This window comes from Zingiber officinale, chromosome 5A, assembly GCF_018446385.1.
Source record: "Zingiber officinale cultivar Zhangliang chromosome 5A, Zo_v1.1, whole genome shotgun sequence".
NCBI lineage: Eukaryota > Viridiplantae > Streptophyta > Magnoliopsida > Zingiberales > Zingiberaceae > Zingiber > Zingiber officinale.
Window position 1 is genome coordinate 141,624,970 of NC_055994.1, and position 22,704 is coordinate 141,647,673.

The 22,704-nt window shown below is 36.3% G+C and overlaps 1 protein-coding gene across 1 annotated transcript; it reads left to right on the plus strand.

Annotated features, from left to right (window-relative positions):
- Positions 1-623: 623 nt before the first annotated feature.
- Positions 624-21,998, plus strand: LOC121982152. Its single transcript, XM_042535074.1, has 5 exons — positions 624-1,981; positions 3,138-3,709; positions 3,893-4,112; positions 20,322-21,669; positions 21,753-21,998. The coding sequence occupies exons 1-4, from the start codon at positions 734-736 to the stop codon at positions 21,642-21,644; spliced, it is 3,363 nt and encodes a 1,120-aa protein (XP_042391008.1). The 5' UTR covers positions 624-733; the 3' UTR covers positions 21,645-21,669; positions 21,753-21,998.
- Positions 21,999-22,704: the final 706 nt, after the last annotated feature.

Sequence of the window (22,704 nt, forward strand, 5' to 3'; positions counted from 1 at the left end):
AATTGAGTCGTTATTGTTGGTGCAATTGATCTTGGGTTAAGATTGACCAAGTATGTTTGATGGTTGAGTGAGACATCAAATAAGTCAAGGTTAATCATATACTTGATAGTGGAGAAAGTTTAAGTGGGTCATAGTTGACCGACAATTAACAATTAGAAGTTCAACCGAGTATTGAGAAATATATAATCCAAATGAGTCAATATTCATCAGATATTTGATAGTTGAAAGTCCGATAGAAAATTAGTAAAGGTAAAATTTAAATGAATCATGATTGATCGATTGCCAAGTGAGTAAAGTTTAAATGAATAATAATTAATTGTACATTTGACATGTGAGTGAAATGTTTGATATAAGAAGAAAAATCCTAACAAGTCAGGAAGGATTGGACGTCAGGTAACAACATTAATTAAAAATCACATTAACTTGATTAATATAAAATAAATTGATTAAAATTATTTATAACAATTACGGCTAGAGCAGTTTGCTTGTAATTGCTGGTACAATTATTTATTTTATAAAAGTAAGGATGAAACATCTTTTTAATATTTTTATAGAAACGAATAATTATTTTATTTTATTTTAAATACTAACTAAAATAAATTAATCGAATTTTTATAAGGAACCGGCGACTTCCCGTCCTCTAATCGACGAAAATGCGGACCTCGCCACCACTTTTCGACCTCCACCTAGCTGGCTACTAAACCTCAATCCTAATTCCCAACTAAACTCGACGATGATGTCCGACGACCCCTTGGCTCGCCACCGCGCATTCATCTCTGCCTCCATGAGCGCTCCATCCTTCCCCACCTTCACCAGCCCTTCCTCCTCCGCCTCCTCCCGCAGTGCCTCCCCCAGTCCTAACCCTAATCCCTTCGTCCGCCCTTCTCCCTCCGCCTCCTCCTCCTCTCCTTCCCCCTCCCCATCTCCCTCCTCTTCCGCTTCCAAGAGCCGCCTCATCTCTTCCTCCGCCTTCTCCCATAACCCTCGTCTCGCTCTCGCCCTCGTCCCCGCCGCTGCCTTTCTCCTCGACCTCGGTGGTGCTCCCGTCCTGACCGTCCTCTCTGTTGGCCTCATCCTTGCCTACCTCCTCGACTCGCTCCGCCTCAGAACCGCTGCCTTTTTTGCGGTCTGGACCTCCCTCATCGCCTCCCAGCTTGCCTTCTTCTTCTCTGCCTCGATCTACTATGCCCCTCTCCTCTCTGGCCTCGCACTCCTCCTCTGTGCCGATACAACATTCCTGATCGGAGTCTGGGCTTCGCTCCAGTTCCGATGGATACACATCGAGAACCCTTCCATTCTTCCCGCTTTGGAGCGCCTCTTGTTTGCCTGCATCCCCGTCGTCATGCCTCCGCTTTTTACCTGGGCCACTGTCTCGGCAGTCGGCATGGTTAACGCCGCTTACTACCTGATGGCATTTGCTTGCCTTTTCTACTGGCTCTTCGCTCTCCCCCGCCCATCCTCCTTTAAGTCGCAGAAGCATGACGCCGGAGAATCTCAGATACTTGGTCCGCTGGAGGGATGCTTTCACACCTTGTATCTTCTCTTTGTGCCGCTTCTGTTCCACATTGGTTCTCACCATGCGGCTATCTTCTCCTCCTCTGCATCCGTATGTGATCTCCTGCTGCTCTTCTTTATTCCGTTTTTGTTCCAGCTTTATGCATCTATGTGGGGGGCACTATGGTGGGTTACAAGGGATGCACACCAGATGCATCGGATTCGGGTGGTCAATGGAGTGGTGGCAATGTTAGTCGTTGTCCTCTGCCTCGAGGTCAGAGTTGTATTTCATTCCTTTGGAAGATACTTGCATGCTCCTCCACCCTTTAACTACCTACTCGTCACTGTTACAATGCTCGGAGGTGCATCCGTCGTAGGGGCTTATGTAATTGGTATGGTTGGTGATGCTTTCAGCTCAGCAGCTTTTACTGTTTCGTTGGTTCTGGTTAGTGCAGCTGGCGCAGTAGTTATTGGGTTCCCTATCCTGGTATGTTTTCATCTCTACAACATCATATTCCATCTCTCTTGCAATGTGATGGAACTAACGATTGTTTGTTTCAGTTATGCTAATAAAATTATCAAGAATTCATACTCTAGCATGTATATATAGTTAAATTGTCTTTTTTGCAGTTTGTTCCCTTCAGGCACTAACCCGTGTGATCAATATAAAAACTTCTGATCTTATAAGCTCAATTTGGATGCTTATTGTAGTTAGGTTATATACTTCTATTTAACTTGAACTATATGCTCAAAAACCCATCTTTGAGCATTAGTCTCTTTCACAAGCACTACATTAAATAAATTATGCACCTTGTATACTCATTGTATGTATAACTGCCTGCAGATTAACAATTCACATGGACACTGACTTCTCCCATGGCCTAAGCTAGCAAATTTTGAAACTTCCTTGAATTAATGCATCTTATGGGAATAATACATGATGAACAAGCATACAATTCAATTAAACACCCAAGGATAAGCAGGAAATTACTTACAAATGCATGGCTCAGGATGCCAAATCAACTATTGTTGACTGAGCTAGAAGATAGACCTGAAGCTAAAGTATTGCTTATTATTCTTATTTTTTATTTTACTATGTTAATAAATCTCTAATTGAATGATATAACTATTCAAGCAGACCATTTAGCAACTATATTTAAATGGTACAGAATATTTTACAGGGATATTAACTTAGATTACTGGATATTTCAATTGCATGACTAACCCTTCTTTTCCTCTTGTTAATGGTGGTAACAAACTAGGTCTGGTCTGTTTTGTAGTGTTAACAGCCTGTCTTTAGGCTCACATTTCAAATTTGTGAGTTCAACACTTCCATTAACAGAGTTGATGAATAGGCTTTGTACTCAGATGGCTAAATTTGCATTTAGACCATGCTTATTTTATCTTAAAAGGTTAAGAGAAAATAGCAGACAATCTGTTTATAGGTCATCAAATGCCATACACACATTATAAAGTGTTGTGTGAATGGTTATTTAATTCTTTTTAGTAGAGTTGTTTACCTTTCCATTTTTCTGAAGGGCCTAGATGCTGTATCTCACTTATTTTGTTGCTTCTTTAACCATATCTTATCATACCATCTGTTTGCCAGCAGTTAATGAAACTTTCTATTGTTGATTTGGCAGTTTCTCCCTGTCCCTATGATCTCTGGCTTCTATATTGCACGTTTCTTTACAAAGAAAAGCTTGTCATCCTACTTTGCCTTTGTGGCATTAGCGAGCATGATGGTTCTGTGGTTTGTTGTACACAACTACTGGGATCTCAATATATGGTTGGCTGGTATGCCTTTGAAAACCTTCTGCAAGTTGATAGTCGCAAGCATCATCATGGCAATGACCATTCCTGGTTTGGCATTGCTACCTATGAAGTTGCAATTTCTTACTGAGGTTGGCTTGATTGGCCATGCATTGTTATTGTGCTACATAGAGGACCGTTTCTTCAACTATACTGTTATCTATTACTTTGGATTTGATGAAGATGTTATGTATCCTAGTTACATGGTCTTGACAACCACCTTCTTGGGATTGACTTTGGCGAGGAGATTGGCAATAGATCACCGGATTGGCCCAAAAGCAATTTGGATCTTAACCTGTCTGTATTTATCAAAGCTTGCTATGCTTTTTATTACATCAAAATCAATTTTGTGGATGACAGCTGTTTTGCTGTTGGCTATTTCCCCTCCATTGCTTCTTTACAAGTATGAAGAAATCCATTCTCATCCATTTTTTGGTATTGAAGACTTATATGTTGTGTTCGTTTGAAGAAATCATTTGTTAATAATGATTGCGTCTTTGTGCTGGTTGCAATTACTTCCTAGATATCTTGCATTTTTGCTTTGAGTTGTTCTTATCTGCTTGGTTTCTTGTTTGCAATTACACAGGGATAAGTCAAAAGGAGCTTCAAGAATGAAGGCCTGGCAAGGCTATGTTCATGCTGCCGTGATTGCTTTCTCTACTTGGTTGTGTCGTGAAACAATCTTTGAAGCTCTTCAATGGTGGAATGGAAGGCCTCCATCTGATGGTTTGCTTGTGGGATCACTCATTCTTGTGGCTGGGGTTGCTTGCATCCCAATAGTCGCCCTCCACTTCTCTCATGTTCAGGTAAAATCGAATTCTACATCTCGTGTCACACAAGTGGAGTCATATTAACTCTTTATGTTTTTGTTTCATTTTCTGTCTTTATAAACATTTCTGTTGGATTTGGTTGTTGACTTCATACTAATCGTTTCCTTGAAATTGATCTATCCATTATTCATGCAATTTCTCTGATAGATAAGCTAAGTGTTATTGTCTCAAAGATATATTTTTTCTGAAGCTTTGTATTCTGTAAATTTATTTATGCATTTTTCTGTAGAAAATAGTATAACTATTACTATTACCAACATTATTTTTTCAAGGATTCACAAAAGAAAACAGACAATCCTCTTCAAAATAACTAACATGATATAAAACACAGCGCTAAACAATGCAAGACGGATAGTTATCATTTTCATGTAATAAAAATGCATGAAGATCTAGGAAATATTGTTGGTCTAAAAGGGCTAATCCATTGTGTTATAATCAGACCAGATGTGACAGGGGAACAGATGCTCAATATCCTCATTAAGGATGCACACAGAATGCGTGATGAAATGTAGGGAGATCCCTTGGCAACCTTCTCAAAAGGCATGGCAATAGAAAATGTGGGGTGCGTTTGGTTTACACGTTTTCCATTTTCATTTTATGGAAAATGCGTGTTTTCTATAAAACAGAAAATGATTTTTTGTCATTCTCTATTTTTCTAGAAAACGCTATCTAATTTTTTAGAAAACAAACACGAAAAATGCAAACCAAACACCATTTTTCAGAAATGCACGTTTTTTCAGAAAATGAAAATGAAAAACACACAAACCAAACACACCTGTAAAATTTTGACATTAGACATCTATTTGTGATGAGATTTTAGCAGATTTGAAGTATTGTTAGAAGAAATCCAGTCGTAATTTTTTTCCTACCCAGGCTAATGATGGGATTTTGAAGGGGAGCCTTGGCGCAACGGTAAAGTTGTCGCCATGTGACCAAAAGGTCATGAGTTCGAATCCTGAAAACTGCCTCTTGCAAAAAGCAGGGTAAGGTTGCGTACAATGGATCCTTCCCCGAGACCCCACATGGCGGGAGCTTCGTGCACCGGGCTGCCCTTTTTAGGCTAATGATGGGATTTGTAACACATAAGGAGCTCTTGTACTTGTAAAATGGTTCAAATCATTTAATTGAAAGTTCCTTCCGCAAGCTATTTGTACCTATGTTATGTAAATGGTTGTTATTGTATTTGGTAAAGAGGTCCAAGATCATTAAATGAAATTATGCATCCTCCATGTTTTGCAAATGATGATAAATATAAGCATTAGGATGAGTTGTTTTTGAAGACATCTTAATAGTATATGGACAAATGTTGTAGAAGTCAAGATTCTATCCTGATGCTGAAGTTCTACCATTCTTGGAGCAATACTTTAGGCCAATTTCCATGAAGCTTTAGTGGATACTTGGCGTAAATTCTGATTTTCACTTTTTATTTTGTAAGCCAATCAATATTGATATTATTGGCAAGAGCTTTCTGCAGTTGCATTGTCTATGCAGACACACACCTGGAATGAAAAAAAAAAATACTAAGTTGTAAGGCAAGAGGAGAGGTATCATACTTGACCCCGCATGGTCAAGTTGGAGAAGGCAAATAGTAGGAACTGGTGGGTAGTGAGGATGAACTCTGGTGGGTGGGTGTTGTTAGGTTACGAAAACTACATAATTAAATTAATTAATATAGAAGTTATACTTATTGGTTGATATCTTTCCTATTTTGTAGGTTCACAATAAGGGTCAACTCTAAGTCCCTCTATGTTCACATTAGTACTAGATGAACTAACAAAGAATATTCAAGTGAAACCACCCGAGTGAATGCTATTTGCTAACAGTGTTGTGTTTATTAATAAGACTTCTATTTTGATTAAATTCAAAGCTTGCATAGTTTATGAGGTTTTTTTTTAAAAAAAAATTCAAAGCTTTGATTAAATTCAAAGCTTGCAAGTTGAATTTGATTAAATTCAAAGACTTTTATGAGGGTTTCTTTGCATTCTTATTTTAAAGGTGGAGATGATTGTACAGATGTTTTGTCAGCTGGACCTTTGTTCTCGAATGGTAGGGCTCTCTCTTTGATTCTGTGGTGGTCTTGTTTTCATCTCCTTGTGGAAAAGGTTAATGAGATACCTGTATAGCTATAGTTTGATGGTTTTCCGTTGGATCTCATTCATGATGACATTCTTCCTTTTCTGGTAGTTGTTGTTTGGAGTACAGTTAAAATTGACCAGGTGACTGTTTTTGAGGACAGGGCTAAGTTTGCTAAGGTGTTTCTTGGTTGATGTTGATAAACTTTTGCCTTAAGAATTGTGCGTTGCATCAGGAGGTAAACGGTTTAATTTATGATAACATTCAATGGTTTTTCTACTGGTGTGATTAGAATTGGGCATAAAGAGTAACTGTGGTGCCAAATATAAGAGTACCAAGACAGGTAGCATTATGGGGAGTGGGAGAGTTTCCTCTTCCAATATTGGTGTGGTTAAAGGAAGATTTCGGATTACCTTTTTGGTTGTGGGAGTATTGTTAAATCCGCTACTAAGAGGGGTGGCGTTTATTCTATCAATCTGTTCAATTATAATAATGTGGAGGTGGGTTAATAGGGCATGATGGATGTGCCGACCAGTGATGGTGGTAAAGTTGTCAACGGAGTTTTGAGGTTCATGATTCTTTTGCTATGGAAGGATGCGTGTTGGCTGAGATTTGTTTGATCAAGTCAAAGGGTGTAATAAGATGAATATTTCTTCCGCTCATACCTCAAACATTAAAAATAGGGAGCAGAGTTTGAAGAAGGTGGATGTTAGTGGGGCTGAAATGGTTTTTTCTTCCTTTGGGGTTGCTGAATAATTTCTTGGGCAGTTGATTTCTGAGGCTTAGTAGCAGGAGGTGACATGGAAATTGAGATTTTCTGTGAAAGATCAATTTATCAAAGTTGCTGGTAGTTGTGGAGGTATGGATGTTGTTGTGGATGTTAATAAATCACAGGATATAGAATTTAATGAGAGGAAGGGTAATGGAGTTTAGGCAAAATTTGGGAAGGAAGATCCTCTAGAAATAATTTGTCAAAGAAAAAGAGGTTTCCTTGTGATTTTTGTAGGGAGATTTTGCTGGACGATCTGATGGAGTGAGAATGTGTTCTTTATAATTGCTTGTTTGCTGATGATTGCACTAATATCAAATATTCAAAGTTCTAGGAAGGATAGTGAGCAGCATTTTTTCTTGTTAGAAGATTTCTTGGAGGAGGTTTAGTGAAGAGGTCTGTGACAGCAGTTGGATTAGTGTCTGGGCTCCTTCTGATGGGAGGTTGGAGGGTTTAATTCTGTTCTTGCAGGAGTGTTCTTAGGTGTTGGCGATTTAAGAATAAAAGTTGTATGAGCAGTGGTTTCAGATAGTACTACTGTTTGTTTTTTTCTAGTGTGTATGCTAACACTTTTGGTACTAGCGTAATTAAATTGTGGAAGCTGTTGGGTTCACAGTGTTAGTTTGCATTTGGCTTGTAGATTGTGTTTTTATCTGTGTTTGTCAAACTAAAGATAGGAAGGATGATGTGGGTTTTTCCTGGGTAAGGTTTGCTGTTGGGTTTATAGAATTTATAAAGAAATTTTTACTGATTTTGGTTTCTGATACAATAAGTAGATAAGGTATATATGCTTATGTTCCTTGGCTGAAGATGTTTGAGGAGGCTCAGGTTACTCATTTGTCTTCCCTATCCTATAAAATAGGGAGAAATTGGTTTGCAGGAAGGATTTTGTTTTTGAGCACTACTAGAAGGAATATCTTGGGCTTTTTAAGTGATTAAAAGTCAATATGAGTGTGATTTTTTTTATCTCTCTGATGTGGGATGCGGCCTTTCTGTTCTTCCTAAAGCATTTAGTTAGTGGAGTTATAAGAAGGTTGGCAATGTTGATAGGAAACTTGAGGTAACTTAGGAGGTGATGATGTTGGTGTTGAAGGAGAGTCGTATGGGGCTTTCTGATTCTGAGAAGGCTTAGCTTAACAGTCTATTACTGTATGAAGTGGAGCTCAAAGGTAAAGATGAATTGGATTGAAGGGGTGACGGGAATTCCAAATTCTTTCATAATCAAGTGAATATTAGGAGATAAAATGTATTACTGGACTGCTTGAGGGTGAGGAGGTTATAGGGGTGCTGAAAATGTTTGACAAACATTTGTTAAGTGATATCCGAAGCTTTGGAGTGGGGATATTGCTAATGCATATGATAAACTAGGGATTAGATTTAAAAGGTTTAGATTTTCTAAAAGGCAATTTTGGTGAGATTTCCTATTTAGGAGAATTAGTTTTTTATTGGTGTTTATGGTTTCTAATTGTTTTATTTTGCATGGTTAAGTAGTTTTGATGTGTATTAATTTAAAGTTTGTTTTATTTTAGTGGGAGATTAATAAGGCTAATTTATTTCAGAATTAGTGGCATTCCTTTTGTATTTTAGTTAGAGTTAAGTTTTCAGTTAATTAAAATTTCTTTGATTATTAGTGCATATTCAACTTATTGCAAGAATGCTTTGTTGCTCGACAAGTAGCATGATAATATCATCCTTGTAAGCGAAATGGTTCATCTTTTTTCACAAGTAAAGGTGCAATTATCCTTATAATTGAAATATATTGCAAAAGGTTTTTGACATGATGTGCTAGAAAGCTTTGGTTATATTGGGGAAGATGATGTTCCTTTTGACTTTATCAGGTAGATCGAACCTTATATTTGTTCCTCAATTTTTCATTGTAATGAAAATGGGGTTAATTCTATGGAGTTTAGTGGTCATACAACCGTGATTCTTTGCCACTTTACCCTTTTATAATTGTTCATCAACTATTTTGTGGGATGAAGTATTATGTGAGTTAGGGGAGGATCACACCATCTAAGGTTGGTGGTGTAAGAATTTATTAGTTGCTATTTGCTCATGATTTTGTTTGTAGATGATATTATTTTGGTAGATGAGACATGTGAAGGAATATATGCTAAATTTGAATCTTAGCGGAAAATGCTAGAGGTGAAAGGTTTTAGGCTAGAGTAAAAACATAATATATGGAATTTAAGTTTAGCAATATTATATATAATGATACAATTGTTAAAATAGGAGGGGGTGAGTTGTCTCTAAATGAGAGTTTTAAGTATTGAGGATCATTTTTGCAAACTACATCAAATACAAGGATGATTGAAATGAAGGAGATTGTCAGGTGTTCTTTGTGATCATAAATACCTCTAAAGATTTAAAGGAAAGTTCTACAAAATGACATTTCGATCTGCTATATTATATGGAGTTGAATGTTAAGCTATGACTCAAACATATGAGTAGAAGATGAGAGTTGTAAAGATGAGGATGTTAAGGTGGATGTGTAGACATATAAGGATGGATTTGATAAGAAATGAAAATATTAGAGAGAAAGTCGGATTGTAAGGAAAATTTCGGGAGATATGTTTAAGATAGTATGAGCATGTACGTAGACGACCAATAAATGTTCTAGTTAGGTGATGTAAAATTATGATAAATGTGCACATCAAATGAGAAAGAGGAAGACAAAAAAAGATTTGGTTAGCAACAATGAAACAAAATAAAATTTATTTAAATAAGAATGATCATTTATTAGAAGATAGAGCCCAATAGTGTAGAAGGATTCATATAGCCGACCCATGTAGTCGGATAAAAGTTGGTTGTTGTTGTTCTTCTTGTTGTATTTGCTCATGATCTATTGATGATTTGAGGGCTGATAGGTTTTGTGTACAGTTTTTTTTTATCCTTCCAAGTATTTAGGTTTTCTGTACTGTTTTCTTTTGGGGTTCCAACGTATGCAATTCTAAAATGAATATGATAAAGTGAAGGATTGTTATTAATGGTGATAATTTTATCTAGGTGAAGGTGTTGGGGGTAAGCATGATTTTGTCATCCTTGGGAATTAGGTTGCATTGGCTATTCATCCTGGGTTTTGAAGAATTACATTATGGAGCTTAGAGGTTATCTTGTGCTAGTGGGCAAAACTGTAATGTTTGGAAGGATCTATGAATTTGATCCAGTTCCTATTGTATGGTGGCAGACTTTTGTGACTGTTGATCTTATAGGGAGGGTTATGAAGGTTTCTGAGTTGATAAGGGTTCTTGGAACATTGGGGCTCTATGAGCATTTTATTTTGTCTGAAGTGGTTTGAATTATTTTAATCCGTGTCCTGATGGAAATTGTGAAAATATTTGGGTCTGCCATTGCACGGAGAATGGTGCGCTTTGTGCTAAGGCTGCTGATAATGATAGGAGGGAGGAGTCTACTTAGGAGACTAAAGAAGGAGGTGGAACATTCTTTGGCAAATATTTATGAGACATGTAAAAAGTTTGTTTAGTAGCATGGTGGAGGCTTTCACAACTATGATCGCCGGTGGAATGTGAATTTGCTAAGCAACTGTGAGGTTAATACACTGGACGAAAGGTTGGGATTTCTATTTGGAGGAATGGGTGAGGGGTAAACCATTTTTTTGAAAAGTAAACTTCGAGTTCCTGGGTTTAATACTACTATTGCTATTGATATGTGGTATCTTTGGGAAAATAGAACTAGGCCCGTTCAAGGAATAGTACCCTTGAGGCTGTCAGAAATGTTTTCTCAGGAATTTGACAGAAGATCTAAAAAGCCTGTCACCGTGGAATGTGTTTCAGGTAAAGACAATTATGTTGATTTGGGATATTATGTCAAGATTTGTTGTCGAGCTTTGCTTTTATGGTGCATCTGGTGATAGGTGCCATTGTAATTAGATAGTGAACTGGGTCATGCTTCTTCAGTTGTGCCAAGGGAGTTACTAGGTATTGTATGGGCACTCAGGTTTTGTCGGATTTCGAGTCAGTTGCTTATTTAAAAGCTTAATCCCTATGCCTCATGAGCTTGAAGGAAACACGCCCGGAGAATGGCTTCCTTGGGCATTGTTCCTGTTGTTTTCTTGGGCGAAAAAGGTGGGATGGAAGAAATGTGCTGGGGAATTGTTTCTTTAGGACACGCACATTTTTCCCTTCTCAAATATAATCACGTAGAAACATCACTACCACGCACAATTTTCATTGGTAATTCCAACTAAATTCATGTTATTTTTTTTATGAAATCTAAAAACTAAATCATTTTATAATGTTTTTAAAGAATTACTACAAAATTTTCAACTTCTTTTCCTTTCAAAAAAATAACAAACAAGGGAAAGCTTTTTCTATCAAGTACCTGCTTAGGAAACTTGTTAGAGTCAGGCTTTGAATGTTAAATGGATAGTTAAGGGCATTGTTAAATTGGGTGCTAGGAAGCTAGGAGTTGGGGTTGTGAAAAGAATTGTATTTTTGAAATTGATGTCGTTGCTAAATGGGTCTGAAATGGAAGGTTTACTGCAATTGTGATTAGGGAGATAGATTGTGACAAAATTAATGAAGTAGTTTGTTAATCATTGCACAGAAACAAATAAGTTGAACAAAACCTATAATTTAGTAACAAGTGTAGAATTAGTGGAATAGTTAAGGTAGAGACATTTTGTTAGGGGGAAAAGATTCATACCATCTACTCTAGGTGGCTTCTATTTTTATGTCATTAATCAATGAAAATATACAAGTAAATCTTGAATATTGCAAACGCTGACATTTTCATCCATAGCACTCACAAACAAATTGGTTTAAAAATACTTTATAAACCCAGTTCGCTACGAATAAAATTCCAAGTCACTCAAAAATTTGGCCGACATGCCTAGTTTAACATTGGAATTAACAAAATGAGGTGGCAATCTCATTCAGTTGCTCTTTTATTTTATTTTATTAACAATTGGTCTTTATGTGCTTTGTTCTCTCATGAAATACCATATTAAAGGAAATGTGCATGGCAACTTGGTTGTTGTAATAATTCTGATTGGCCCTTCTGAAGCATGCCATAGCTTGTTCACTACAGATTACAATATGGAGTCCAAGAATTGACTGGCACTGACCCTAATTGAGATGTTAGGTCTTGTAACTGTATGGCTATCCACTTTTTCTTACCAATCTTCAATTCTGTATCTGCCTCCTGTTCTGGTCCTCTGGTTCTGATCTCTTATTGCAAACCATAGGAGTGTTAATTGGTTTGGTCCCTAAGATTCTATCCTCTTCAAGCATATCAAATACTTCCACTAAGACATATAAAAGGTCTCCTCTAAAGTGAATAGCCATATTTGAGATCACCTAAATATTTGATATGTAAATGCAAACAGAGGTACTTTAATTATATGACCTAATAGAATTATCTGGTGATAATGATATTGTCCATACAAGAATGTCTCCCTGACTAAGACAAGTGAAATATTAAGACATAAGTGAAATATTAAGGGATTCATCATATACTCCCTGGTCATGCCATACTATAGAAGAGCAGATCTAAAGTTTCCAAACTAAGGTCTTGGAGATTGCTTCAGCCCGTATAAATGATTTCTTTATCTCACACAAAGAAAGACCCTAAGCAACAAGCCCTAAAGATTAGGTAGCATCATATAAAACCTCAATAAGATTAATATGAAGATATTTCTGCTTCTTAGCTGATGAAAGAGCTCAAAAAAATAGCTAACAAGGTGAGAAGGGGGCAAATTGAAGTCAACTTGGCCGCTGAAGAAAATATGTCAAGGTAGTTTGTTCTGAAGATTTGAGTGAATCATTTGGCCTCTAGGCGAGCTTTTAATTGATCCAAGTACAACTAGGTGAGCATTTATAGTGAAAAGCCACTTGCAATCCATTGTGGGCTTCCCTAGAGGGAAAGAAACTAGCTTCCAAGAACCATTTGAGTGGATTGGAGTGGTGACTATCCTTTTCTTTGATCAAAGTTTACTGCCATTGGGATTTAAAAGAGCCTCTAAAATATTTCTACAAATTATTTGTGATGATAAAGAGGACAAAAAAGCATAATAGGTGGCGACTTTGACACATATGGTAAAAAAAATAGAAAAGTGGATATTAGTAAAACACTTTGAGTACCTTTGAGTAAAGTAATAGGTGGTCCAAATCAAAGGCAGATCTGAAACAAAAGTAGGCAATTTGTGAGCAAGAGTCTTTAAAACGTGTTGGAGCATTCTTCTGTCTTTATTTTTGGTTTTACTCCTTCAGAGGAGGGGGCATTAGGAATAAGCACCTCAACAACAGGAGGTGTGGAAAGCACCTTATTAGTAGAAGACATGTGAATTGATACTGAGGTAGAAATATAAAAATCCTCTTTACACCCTCTCAGATATAGAGGGTAAAGAGTTGAAGATTGGAATCGACTTAAAGAATGTATATCACTTTTGAAGATGAAAGTAATTTAAAAAGATATGTGACAGTGGTGAAAATAGTTTATCCTATTGAGGATATAAAATATGCAAAGCAGGTATTATCATGTACTTGTGGAGATATAACATCTCATGGAATCATTGTAGCAAAGGTGATTACGCTCACCCTAAGCGCCCCTCAAAGTCCGTTATATGAAGGGACGTAAATCACGGGTTCAGCTTATAGCCGATCGCCAAGTGGCTAGGGGATGTGAGGAGTTTTTCCCCGAGGGCATATTTCCACCGGGATTTGATCTTGCCCCATTGCTACAAATCTGCCATCCTTTAGCTAACTGGGCACCTCGTGGAGACAACATCTTAAGGAATCATGAACAATGGAGAGGAAGACATGCGATTTATATGATAATATGCAATAAGAAGCACATCACCTAGGAAAGAAAAGGGAATTTAAATATGCAGGTGTAGAATATGGTGAGTCTCAATAAAGTATTAATTCTTCCTTTCCACACATTGTTTTGTTGTGGTGTATAGGGGCAGGAAGATTGATGAAAGAATATTCATGCTTGGAAAGAAATGACTCAAAGTTATTAGAGAAATAATCTTTAACATTACTATTGTGAAGAACTTTAATAGATTCACTAAATTAAACTTTAATCTATTAAAGCCCAAGACAACCTAATTCGACTCAAAATGGCAAGACATGCAGGTGGAGATCTCTTGGTCTTTATGTGTATTATAAGAACTTGTTTCAAAATATGAGACCAAAGGGCCCTAGCACTTTCATTTCTTTTTATAATGCCCCTTTAAGGTCCAACATCATTTTTGTAGAGGTAAGGACCTTTGTTTTTGTTGCTAAAGTCAAAGGTTCAAGACCCACCTTTTTATTATGCCCCTTTAAGGTCCAACATAATTTTTGTAGAGGTAAGGACCTTTGTTTTTGTTGCTAAAGTCAAAGGTTCAAGACCCACCTTTTTATTATGCCCCTTTAAGGTCCAACATAATTTTTGTAGAGGTAAGGACCTTTGTTTTTGTTGCTAAAGTCAAAGGTTCAAGACCCACCTTTTTATTATGCCCCTTTAAGGTCCAACATCATTCATTTTTTTCTCTTTAATTGTTTTTTTATACCAAGATCACTCCTTTGTGTACGACGGCATGGTGGATGCAAATACATATTCGGATGGCATTCGGCAACATTTTGACAACACATCTCTTTGAAGATTGAGCCTTCACTGTTTGTGAACTTAGTCACCTCCCAATATCGAAGGCCTGGCTTGCTTTGATGATCACACATTGACACAGTGAATTCCTATGACAACACAATGTTACCAACGACTCAAGGATATCGTTGACCTGGATGATTATCACCTTGAGGAGAACAAAAAACAAAGGCTGCTTAGATTTGGTGAATTTTTGGACAAATAAAAAAAAGGATTCGATGAAGATTTTCTCTCGATGGAGATTATGAGAAGCTCATTGAGTGCATGATATGTGACGGGCAATGACGTTGGCAAAAAGACTCTTCACATGAATGATGTGTGATTATGTTTCTTCAAACAATATCAAATTGAGGAAGGTGAAGACTCAGTAGGGCGGTTGGTGATCTTGATCTCCAGACAAGAATTGGGCCACCAAATTGACTAATGATACAATGCTATCGAATAAAGTGGGTCTAAAATCAATATTGACTTCAATATCATATCATGGAAGAAACGATTTATACTATTTTCCAGAGGCCCCTAATGTTGTAAGTGGTGACATTTTAGTGCATAATACATATGAAAATCAAAACATGTTTAAAGGCGACCAATATGTTATATTGTTAAATTGTTGAATCTTTTAGAGTGAAAGATTGCAAGGTAGGTATACATAGTAGGAGATAAAAGAAAATATTAGTTAATATAATAAAGGGTAATTTAACTCAAGGTTCAAATATCAAGTCATGCCAGTGTTTTGGTAAATTGGAACAATGTTTCATTATCATGCTGATGTTTCTATGTAAGATGGTAGCAGTAAATTGGAGGTGGAAGGAAGACAGAGATGAAAAAAAAAAAAACAATTCGCTTTCAATAGGGCATGCTATGATTTTGACATGATCTTATAGGGAAACAAACTACAAAATAAAAAAATGAACAATGTTATCTCAAATTTAGTATGTCAAGGGGTGTCGAGCGTTAACATGAAATGTTCATGATATTCGTCAATATGAATGGCACAATAATACAAGAGACATTGTCTCGGTGCCTAGTTGTATTGAGTTTAGTAATCTTATGAATATTTTGATCATTTCAACCGATTCGGTACGAGATTTGAAACCATTATTTAACTATTGTTTGTCATATTGCTTTGCATAGACTTAATGGGGATAAGAGTTTATGTAATCTATCCTTGGAACAAACATCACTCGTTTGACAATGATTAATTGTTAAATGATGTTATAAAGCTTATTAAACTTAATACATTATATTATCTTTTCATTTAATTAATTATCACTTTATCGAAGTATTTATATTTATAAGATACTAATTATCACTTATTGATAATGTATTTATATTTCTAAGGTATTTATTATTAATCATCTAATGTTTTGGTGATATATATATATCATACAATAAAATTAGGTCAATGAATTCTTTGTACATTACATTAGTGAATTTACTATTGTTTAGTTACATGTACTGTTACTTTCGATCCTTATGCTTTTTCAACTTGTCTCTAAATTTTTAAAACTATTGTCAGGTATGCTATTAAATTTTTTTTATAATAGTCTAAGTTTAAAACTAAACATGCCACATGGGAGAGTGTATACTATTGTTAAGTTTGATATCCTATTACTTTCCATCTTTATACTTCTTCAACTTGGTTCTCTAAAATTTTAACTCAATTGGCTAAGTATAATAGTCTAACTTACTAAACATGTGACACGGAAGAGGATTAGACCACTAAACTAAATCAAATTTATTTGGCTTGTTTCTATGCTTGTCAAACTTCACAGTGGCATTGTATGTTACTGAATCATACTGTTCTAGTTGGAAATAGATAGCTTGACTGTAAAGCATACTTTGAATCTTGGAGAAATGTATCAAGTCTGCTTGCAGCAGATGTGAGGATAACTAGTCTTGGTAAATGAGAAAACATAAGGTCCTTGTAGATTCATTGATAGAAAACCCCTAAACTTCTAGAAAAGGGAAAAAGGAAATGCTTGAGATTAAACTTGCTCAATATTATTACAATGAAAACATTAAAAAATTGAGTCTACAACTCTTTCCTCAAATCCTATAAACTCAGTTTGACTCCCATTTATGATAGTTTGGTTTGAAGTGGATTGACTTATTATACAACTGGTTTAAGTACAACCAAAACCAAAACCAAAACGGACAAGAACTTGTTACATATTAACATAAAATGACAAGAAAATTAATGAAAAGATGTCTCATAAAATTTTATTAATGATTGCATAACAAGGATGCAAAAACAAAGAATCTTTCTTAAGTGAATTAAATTCGAAGATAATAAGTCCTTGCTACTTTTACAATCTATGAACTTGGAGTTGCCCTCAAATAAACCTTTGATAACCTTAATAAAATAAGTATGTGATAACAATTTAGAAGAGCCTCTAGTAACACCTTAGATGAGCCTTCTTAATGATGTAAGCTTAGAAGAACTTCTAGTATACTTGAACTTCTTTAGAGATCAAATACAGCAAACATCATGAATTTTGCAAATCATTTAATTATTCCTTTTATATTTACTTATAACTTTAATGATCATCAAACAACTATATTAGATGTCTTATTTTCTTTCAAACTAAGAGATTCACTTTGCATATGAGAGTTATATGTGTCGATATTATGAATAAAATTATACTAAATGATGATTATTATTAAATACTTAGTTTCCCTATTTGCTTTTATCTGTAAAACTGAGAGATTCACTTTACATATGAGAGTTATATATGCCAATATTATGAATAAAATTGTACTAAGTGATGATCATTATTAATACTTAGTGAAGTAAATTTCATTATTTGCTTTTATATATTAAACTGAGAGATCCACTTTGCACATGGGAGTTGTATTGATATTAAGAATAAAATTACATTGTGATTATTATTAAATACTTAATGAAGTAACTTTTCATATTGTATGGCATTCATGTATTTTAATTTTCTCATCACATTGTTTTCTATGCTTGGAAGCAACAACAAAGAATCCAGCAACTTCTCTAAAGTCAATCTCTTCTCAGAAGTGGAGAATAATGTAGACAAGGAAATGAATCCGCTATAAAAGGACATAAAAGAAAATAATTTTGATGAAAATAAGTTAGAGGTTAATTTGAGATTAATGCATCCGCTATAAAAGGAAAGGAATTAGAAAATATTTAAGATTCATGGGTCTGCCAAAAATTATAATTTAATTTTTGTCACTTGATAATTAGCATTTTTATTTTGGTAATAAATAGGGAATAATTATATTCCCTATTAAGATTTGCATATTAGTTTTATTTAGAATATTTGTTTTCATGATATGCTTGCTGAAACTATGATAAACATGCATATCAAACGAGGAAGAGGAAGATCAAAAAAGACTTGGTTAGCAACAATAAAACAAGATAAAATTTATTTAAATATAGATGATGATATAATAGGAGATAGAGCTCAATGGCGTAAAAGGATTCATACAGCCGACCCCACCTAGTGGAAAAATGCTTGGTTGTTGTTGTTGCTTGCTGATGATTTTGAGTGGACAAAAGAAGTTCAGAGTCTTAGAATTGATTATCTTTTCTTTCTTCGCTAATTTAGTTTCAAATTCCTGCATGTTTATGGATTGTTCTACAGTTTGATTTTGATGTTGCATCACCCCGCTTCTATACCTACTGGTCTTGAGGATGACAGCAAACCCAAACATGATGGTATGCTTCTTGTAGCTTCAGTTTCATCAGTAAGGAGAAATGAGAAGGAGAAGCTCACAGTTGGTTAGTGGAAGATGACTTCATGAGGTTTAAAGCGAGGATTTCTTCCAGATTTAGTAATCATGATTTCTCTAGAGGCGACTAAGATAATAGGGAGAAATCCCCTATAGCTACAGGGACAAGGATTGAAAACTCTCAGATTATAGGGGTTGACAGATGGAGAGGCTGCACAATTCAATTTTTTTTCCTGGAATGAAACTATGCTGGATAAGGAAAGGACATGGAATGAGGCCGGAGATTTTTTCAGATCTCAGGGTTCCTGGGGTAGTAGGACTTGTTATACCTTGGAGCTCAGTGGAGAGGGCATAGGTTGGGGGTTGTTCTGCAAGCATAAGCAGGAGAAAGAGGAGTTAGAGTTTGGGAGGTTTATTTGTGTACTGGGTCCCCCGGTTAACAATTTCTGGATCTGTTGTTCAACCTTTAAACAGATTGTAGCATAAACTCAACAGTAGCTTTATCAACTCAACCACTCTCCCTGCTATAAAGATTGGTTCATAATGCAATGACTCTCTTCTACACTTCATTAATGGATTCCACTTTGATAATTTCAAATGGCCTAGGTTTTAAATACTAGTCTCTAAACTGATTTCACAGCTCGTACAATTATGTGCTGATGGAAATTTGAAAACCTTGGGCCAAATTATTGTAGTGGCAAAATCAAGATCCAATATGCATTTTCTTGCATCAGGTAGAAAAGATAAGCCTTTTTTTTATCTTTTATTTGTTTGGGGCACCAAGTTCTTATGAATGCCTATGTTGATACACGATATAGGTCAGTGCTTGCTAGGCATGCTAACTTGTGTACACTAGTGGAGTGGAAGAGGGAAAAGAGGAAGTGGAAGATGAAAAAGATACAAATTAGAGGCTTAACGATTCCATCCACTATCCTTTCCTTGTTTGACCTAGGGATCCCACGTTTCAGCACCCACCTTTATCCTAGTTGAATTGTCAAAGCTTCCTTGACATTTTGCAATGAGTTCCTAATGGTGTATTGAGTTGGCACCATGTTTCAACACTAATATTAATGTTGGTTCACACATAGATGACAAGAAGAGGCAAGATTTAAAACCTTTAAATGACAGCCACGACAAGCACAATTCATGTATATTCATTTAGAAAGATGCTAGGAGCCTAATAAGCTGCATGAAACTCCATTACAGTTTTTTGTTCCTTAAGTGGACTATTTCTCCAGCTGTCATGTGGGCCCCTATGCTGGCAGGTCATGAGGGCTTGCTGTGTTGGTGTTGCACCATGCTCAGTTGGGAACGAGGATCTATTTGATTTTGTTGAGAAGCCAATTATTAGTTGTGCGCTGAATTTCCCCATTCATACTAAATGACCACATCATTCTCAGTTTGTAGGTGGAAAGGTTAATGATCTTTTCATTATAACTAATTAGAATTCCATTTTTTTTTTCTTATACTAGATAGTTGGAATCATTAATTGCAGTGAACACTAGGATAGGAGTGAATACCTGCTGAGAGGATATAAAGATTCACTTCTAATGTAAAGGAAGTGGATAGATTAGGGTCTGCTATGGTACCAAGTTGACACAACATACATAATTTGAAATAGGATGGGAAACTAATAAATACAAAATATAGGGCTAATGGAACTATTCCAATACTCTCAAAGCAAGCACAATTGTGAAAATGTGATAAATTTATTTAATCATAGGCAAATTAATTGTTACGAGGAGACCATATAGGTAAATTTATTAATCATAGATATTGCTGATATCTTCTGTCTCTTGCTTGGGCAAATAATGGTTTTGGTCTTAATACTTTTAACATGCATATGCCTGCATATAACATTGTTTTTGTTACATTCATATTTGCAGGGCACTTGCTAAGTTTTATCTTTGTATTATATCTTTTCTTTTGTTCTTGAACTTATATTATTTTGCATTTTGAATCTCGGATAATACAATATTTGGTAAAGATATTTGTTTTAATCAGGAGATAATTTTTTTGTGCGTTTGCAGCTGGCTAAGAGATTCCTTGTCTTGGTAGTGTCGATGGGTTTGCTTTTTGTTCTAATGCAGCCACCAATTCCACTATCATTGACATTCCACTCAGACTTGATTAAAGCAGCCCATGAGTCTAATGATGATATCTCAATTTATGGATTTTTTGCTAGTCGATCTACATGGCCATCATGGCTACTTATAACAACTATCTTGCTTACTCTAGCAGCAATCACGTCCATTATACCAATTAAGTATATTGTTGAATTGAGGACTTTTTATGCTGTTGGAGTTGGGACAACATTGGGCATCTATATCTGTGCTGAATACTTCTTCGAAGCTGTAATTCTATATCCCCTCCTTGTTGCTGCAATTGTTTGTGCTTCTGTCCTGGTAGTTTTCACACACTTCCCATCTGCTTCAAGCACGAGGCTTCTGCCATGGGTATTTGCTTTATTGGTAGCTCTCTTTCCAGTTACTTATTTACTGGAAGGGCAGCTTAGGGCCAAGAGTAGTATTGAAGAAGGGGAAGAATCAGAGAGGTTCAACTCTCTCCTTGCTGTCGAAGGAGCAAGAGTGTCACTTATGGGTCTCTACGCAATGATATTCATGCTTATAGCTTTAGAAATCAAGTTTGAGTTGTCATCTTTACTGCGTGAGAAGGCTCTTGGCAGAGGTGTGCCACCAAGTCAATCCGATCGCAACTATGCCCTGCCACCAAAAACACGACTCATTCACCAGAGGAGGGCATCTGCTGCACCATCCCTCACAATCAAGAGGTTGACAACTGAGGCTGTTTGGATGCCTGCAGTAGGCAATGTTGCTACCATAATGTGCTTCATCCTCTGCCTGATACTCAACATCCATCTCACTGGTGGTGCAAGCCGAGCGATATTTTTCTTAGCGCCAATCCTTCTGCTTCTCAATCAGGATTCTGATATATTTGCTGGTTTTGGTGACAGGCAAAGATACTTTCCTGTGACAGTGGTTATATCTGGATACTTGGTATTGACTGCTTTCTACAGGATTTGGGAGGAAACTTGGCGAGGGAGCATGGGATGGGGACTTGAAATTGGAGGAATAAGTTGGCTTTTTGCAGTAAAAAATTCTGCCCTTCTTATGCTCACCTTACCCAACCATATTCTCTTCAACCGCTTTATGTGGGACTATGTAAAGCAGACTGACCAAGTCTTGTTGTTTACATTGCCATTAAATTTGCCGTCCATCGTGATAACAGACATACAAACTGTGAGAGTTTTAGGATTATTAGGAGTTATTTGTTCTTTGAGTCAATTCTTGATATCTAGGCGGACAAGAATTGCAGGAATGAAATACATATGATGCTGCTACAGCTGCAGAAAGTGAGGTAATTATTTCCAGTAAGGCTTGTGATTCGTCATTTACAATATATTCTCGGGTTAACTGACTTGGTTTCTTTGAGCATTGTAGGAATGTATTCCTGAAGTTATTAAGAAGCGCCGTCATGTGGTGGGATTTAATGCCATTGCAGGGACTCTACAAAACTGCCATGTGCGAGAGATGTTCCGTGTTCTGTTAATTTGAAGTTCGAACTTGTGCACAGTTGAGATCTGGTTCGACATTGCTTCTTGAGGACAGTGAATGACTGTTCACTTGAAATTTTTAACTTTTTAAGAGGTTTCCTCCCCTTTTATCAAAGCAGCATGTTTCAATCTAGATCGTGGCTTCTTTTGGACTTGTTCAATTTTACAGTGCTGTTATGCTGTGCGACCCTGGGTGCAACCATGCGTGTGCATCTGAGGGATTCCTGCCCACCTGGACCCATACCATGTTGGCAGACAACCCTCGGGCACGGTGCGGGAGCACCCAGCATGACAAAATCGTTCAATTTTAATTGCCACGACTCGTACAAATGTAATGTTTAGAATGAACCTCAAATGGGGAGCCGTTTAACAAACAACTATAGTTAAAATAAACAATAGTGGACTAAGGCTGAGTTTGGTTTGTTGAAAATTATCTGGTTTTTTTGTCGATAAGAAGTTTATTTAAAAATTGAAAAAGAAAAAATGGCATTAATTGTTTGATACTAGCGTGTGGCAATGCTTTTATCTTTTTAGAAATAAAGAAGAAAATAAATGAATGAATACACTACAGGGGCAATCCAAAGGAAAAAGGATAAAAATAAAAGTACCACAGTGAATATATGGTAATTTTGGGCTTCAAGTAGACAGCTTTACTAGTTGCTAGGTGAGAGGATTAACACCTGGAGGTAGGATTGAGTTAGTTAGTACAAGATAGAATTACTATCATAGGATAAGAGTTTGAATCATAGTAAATTCGAGGAAAAAAAATTCTCTCAGTACTAGCTAACTATAGTTTTCTAATTTACCTCCTTACAAATAATCGTAGGATCAATCGTGTG

Coding starts and splice junctions, on each gene's coding strand:
- LOC121982152 (XM_042535074.1), top strand. CDS start 734: ATGATGTCCGACGACCCCTTGGCTCGCCACCGCGCATTCATCTCTGCC. Junction 1,982..3,137: donor TTATTGGGTTCCCTATCCTG/GTATGTTTTCAT, acceptor TTGATTTGGCAG/TTTCTCCCTGTCCCTATGAT. Junction 3,710..3,892: donor CCTCCATTGCTTCTTTACAA/GTATGAAGAAAT, acceptor GCAATTACACAG/GGATAAGTCAAAAGGAGCTT.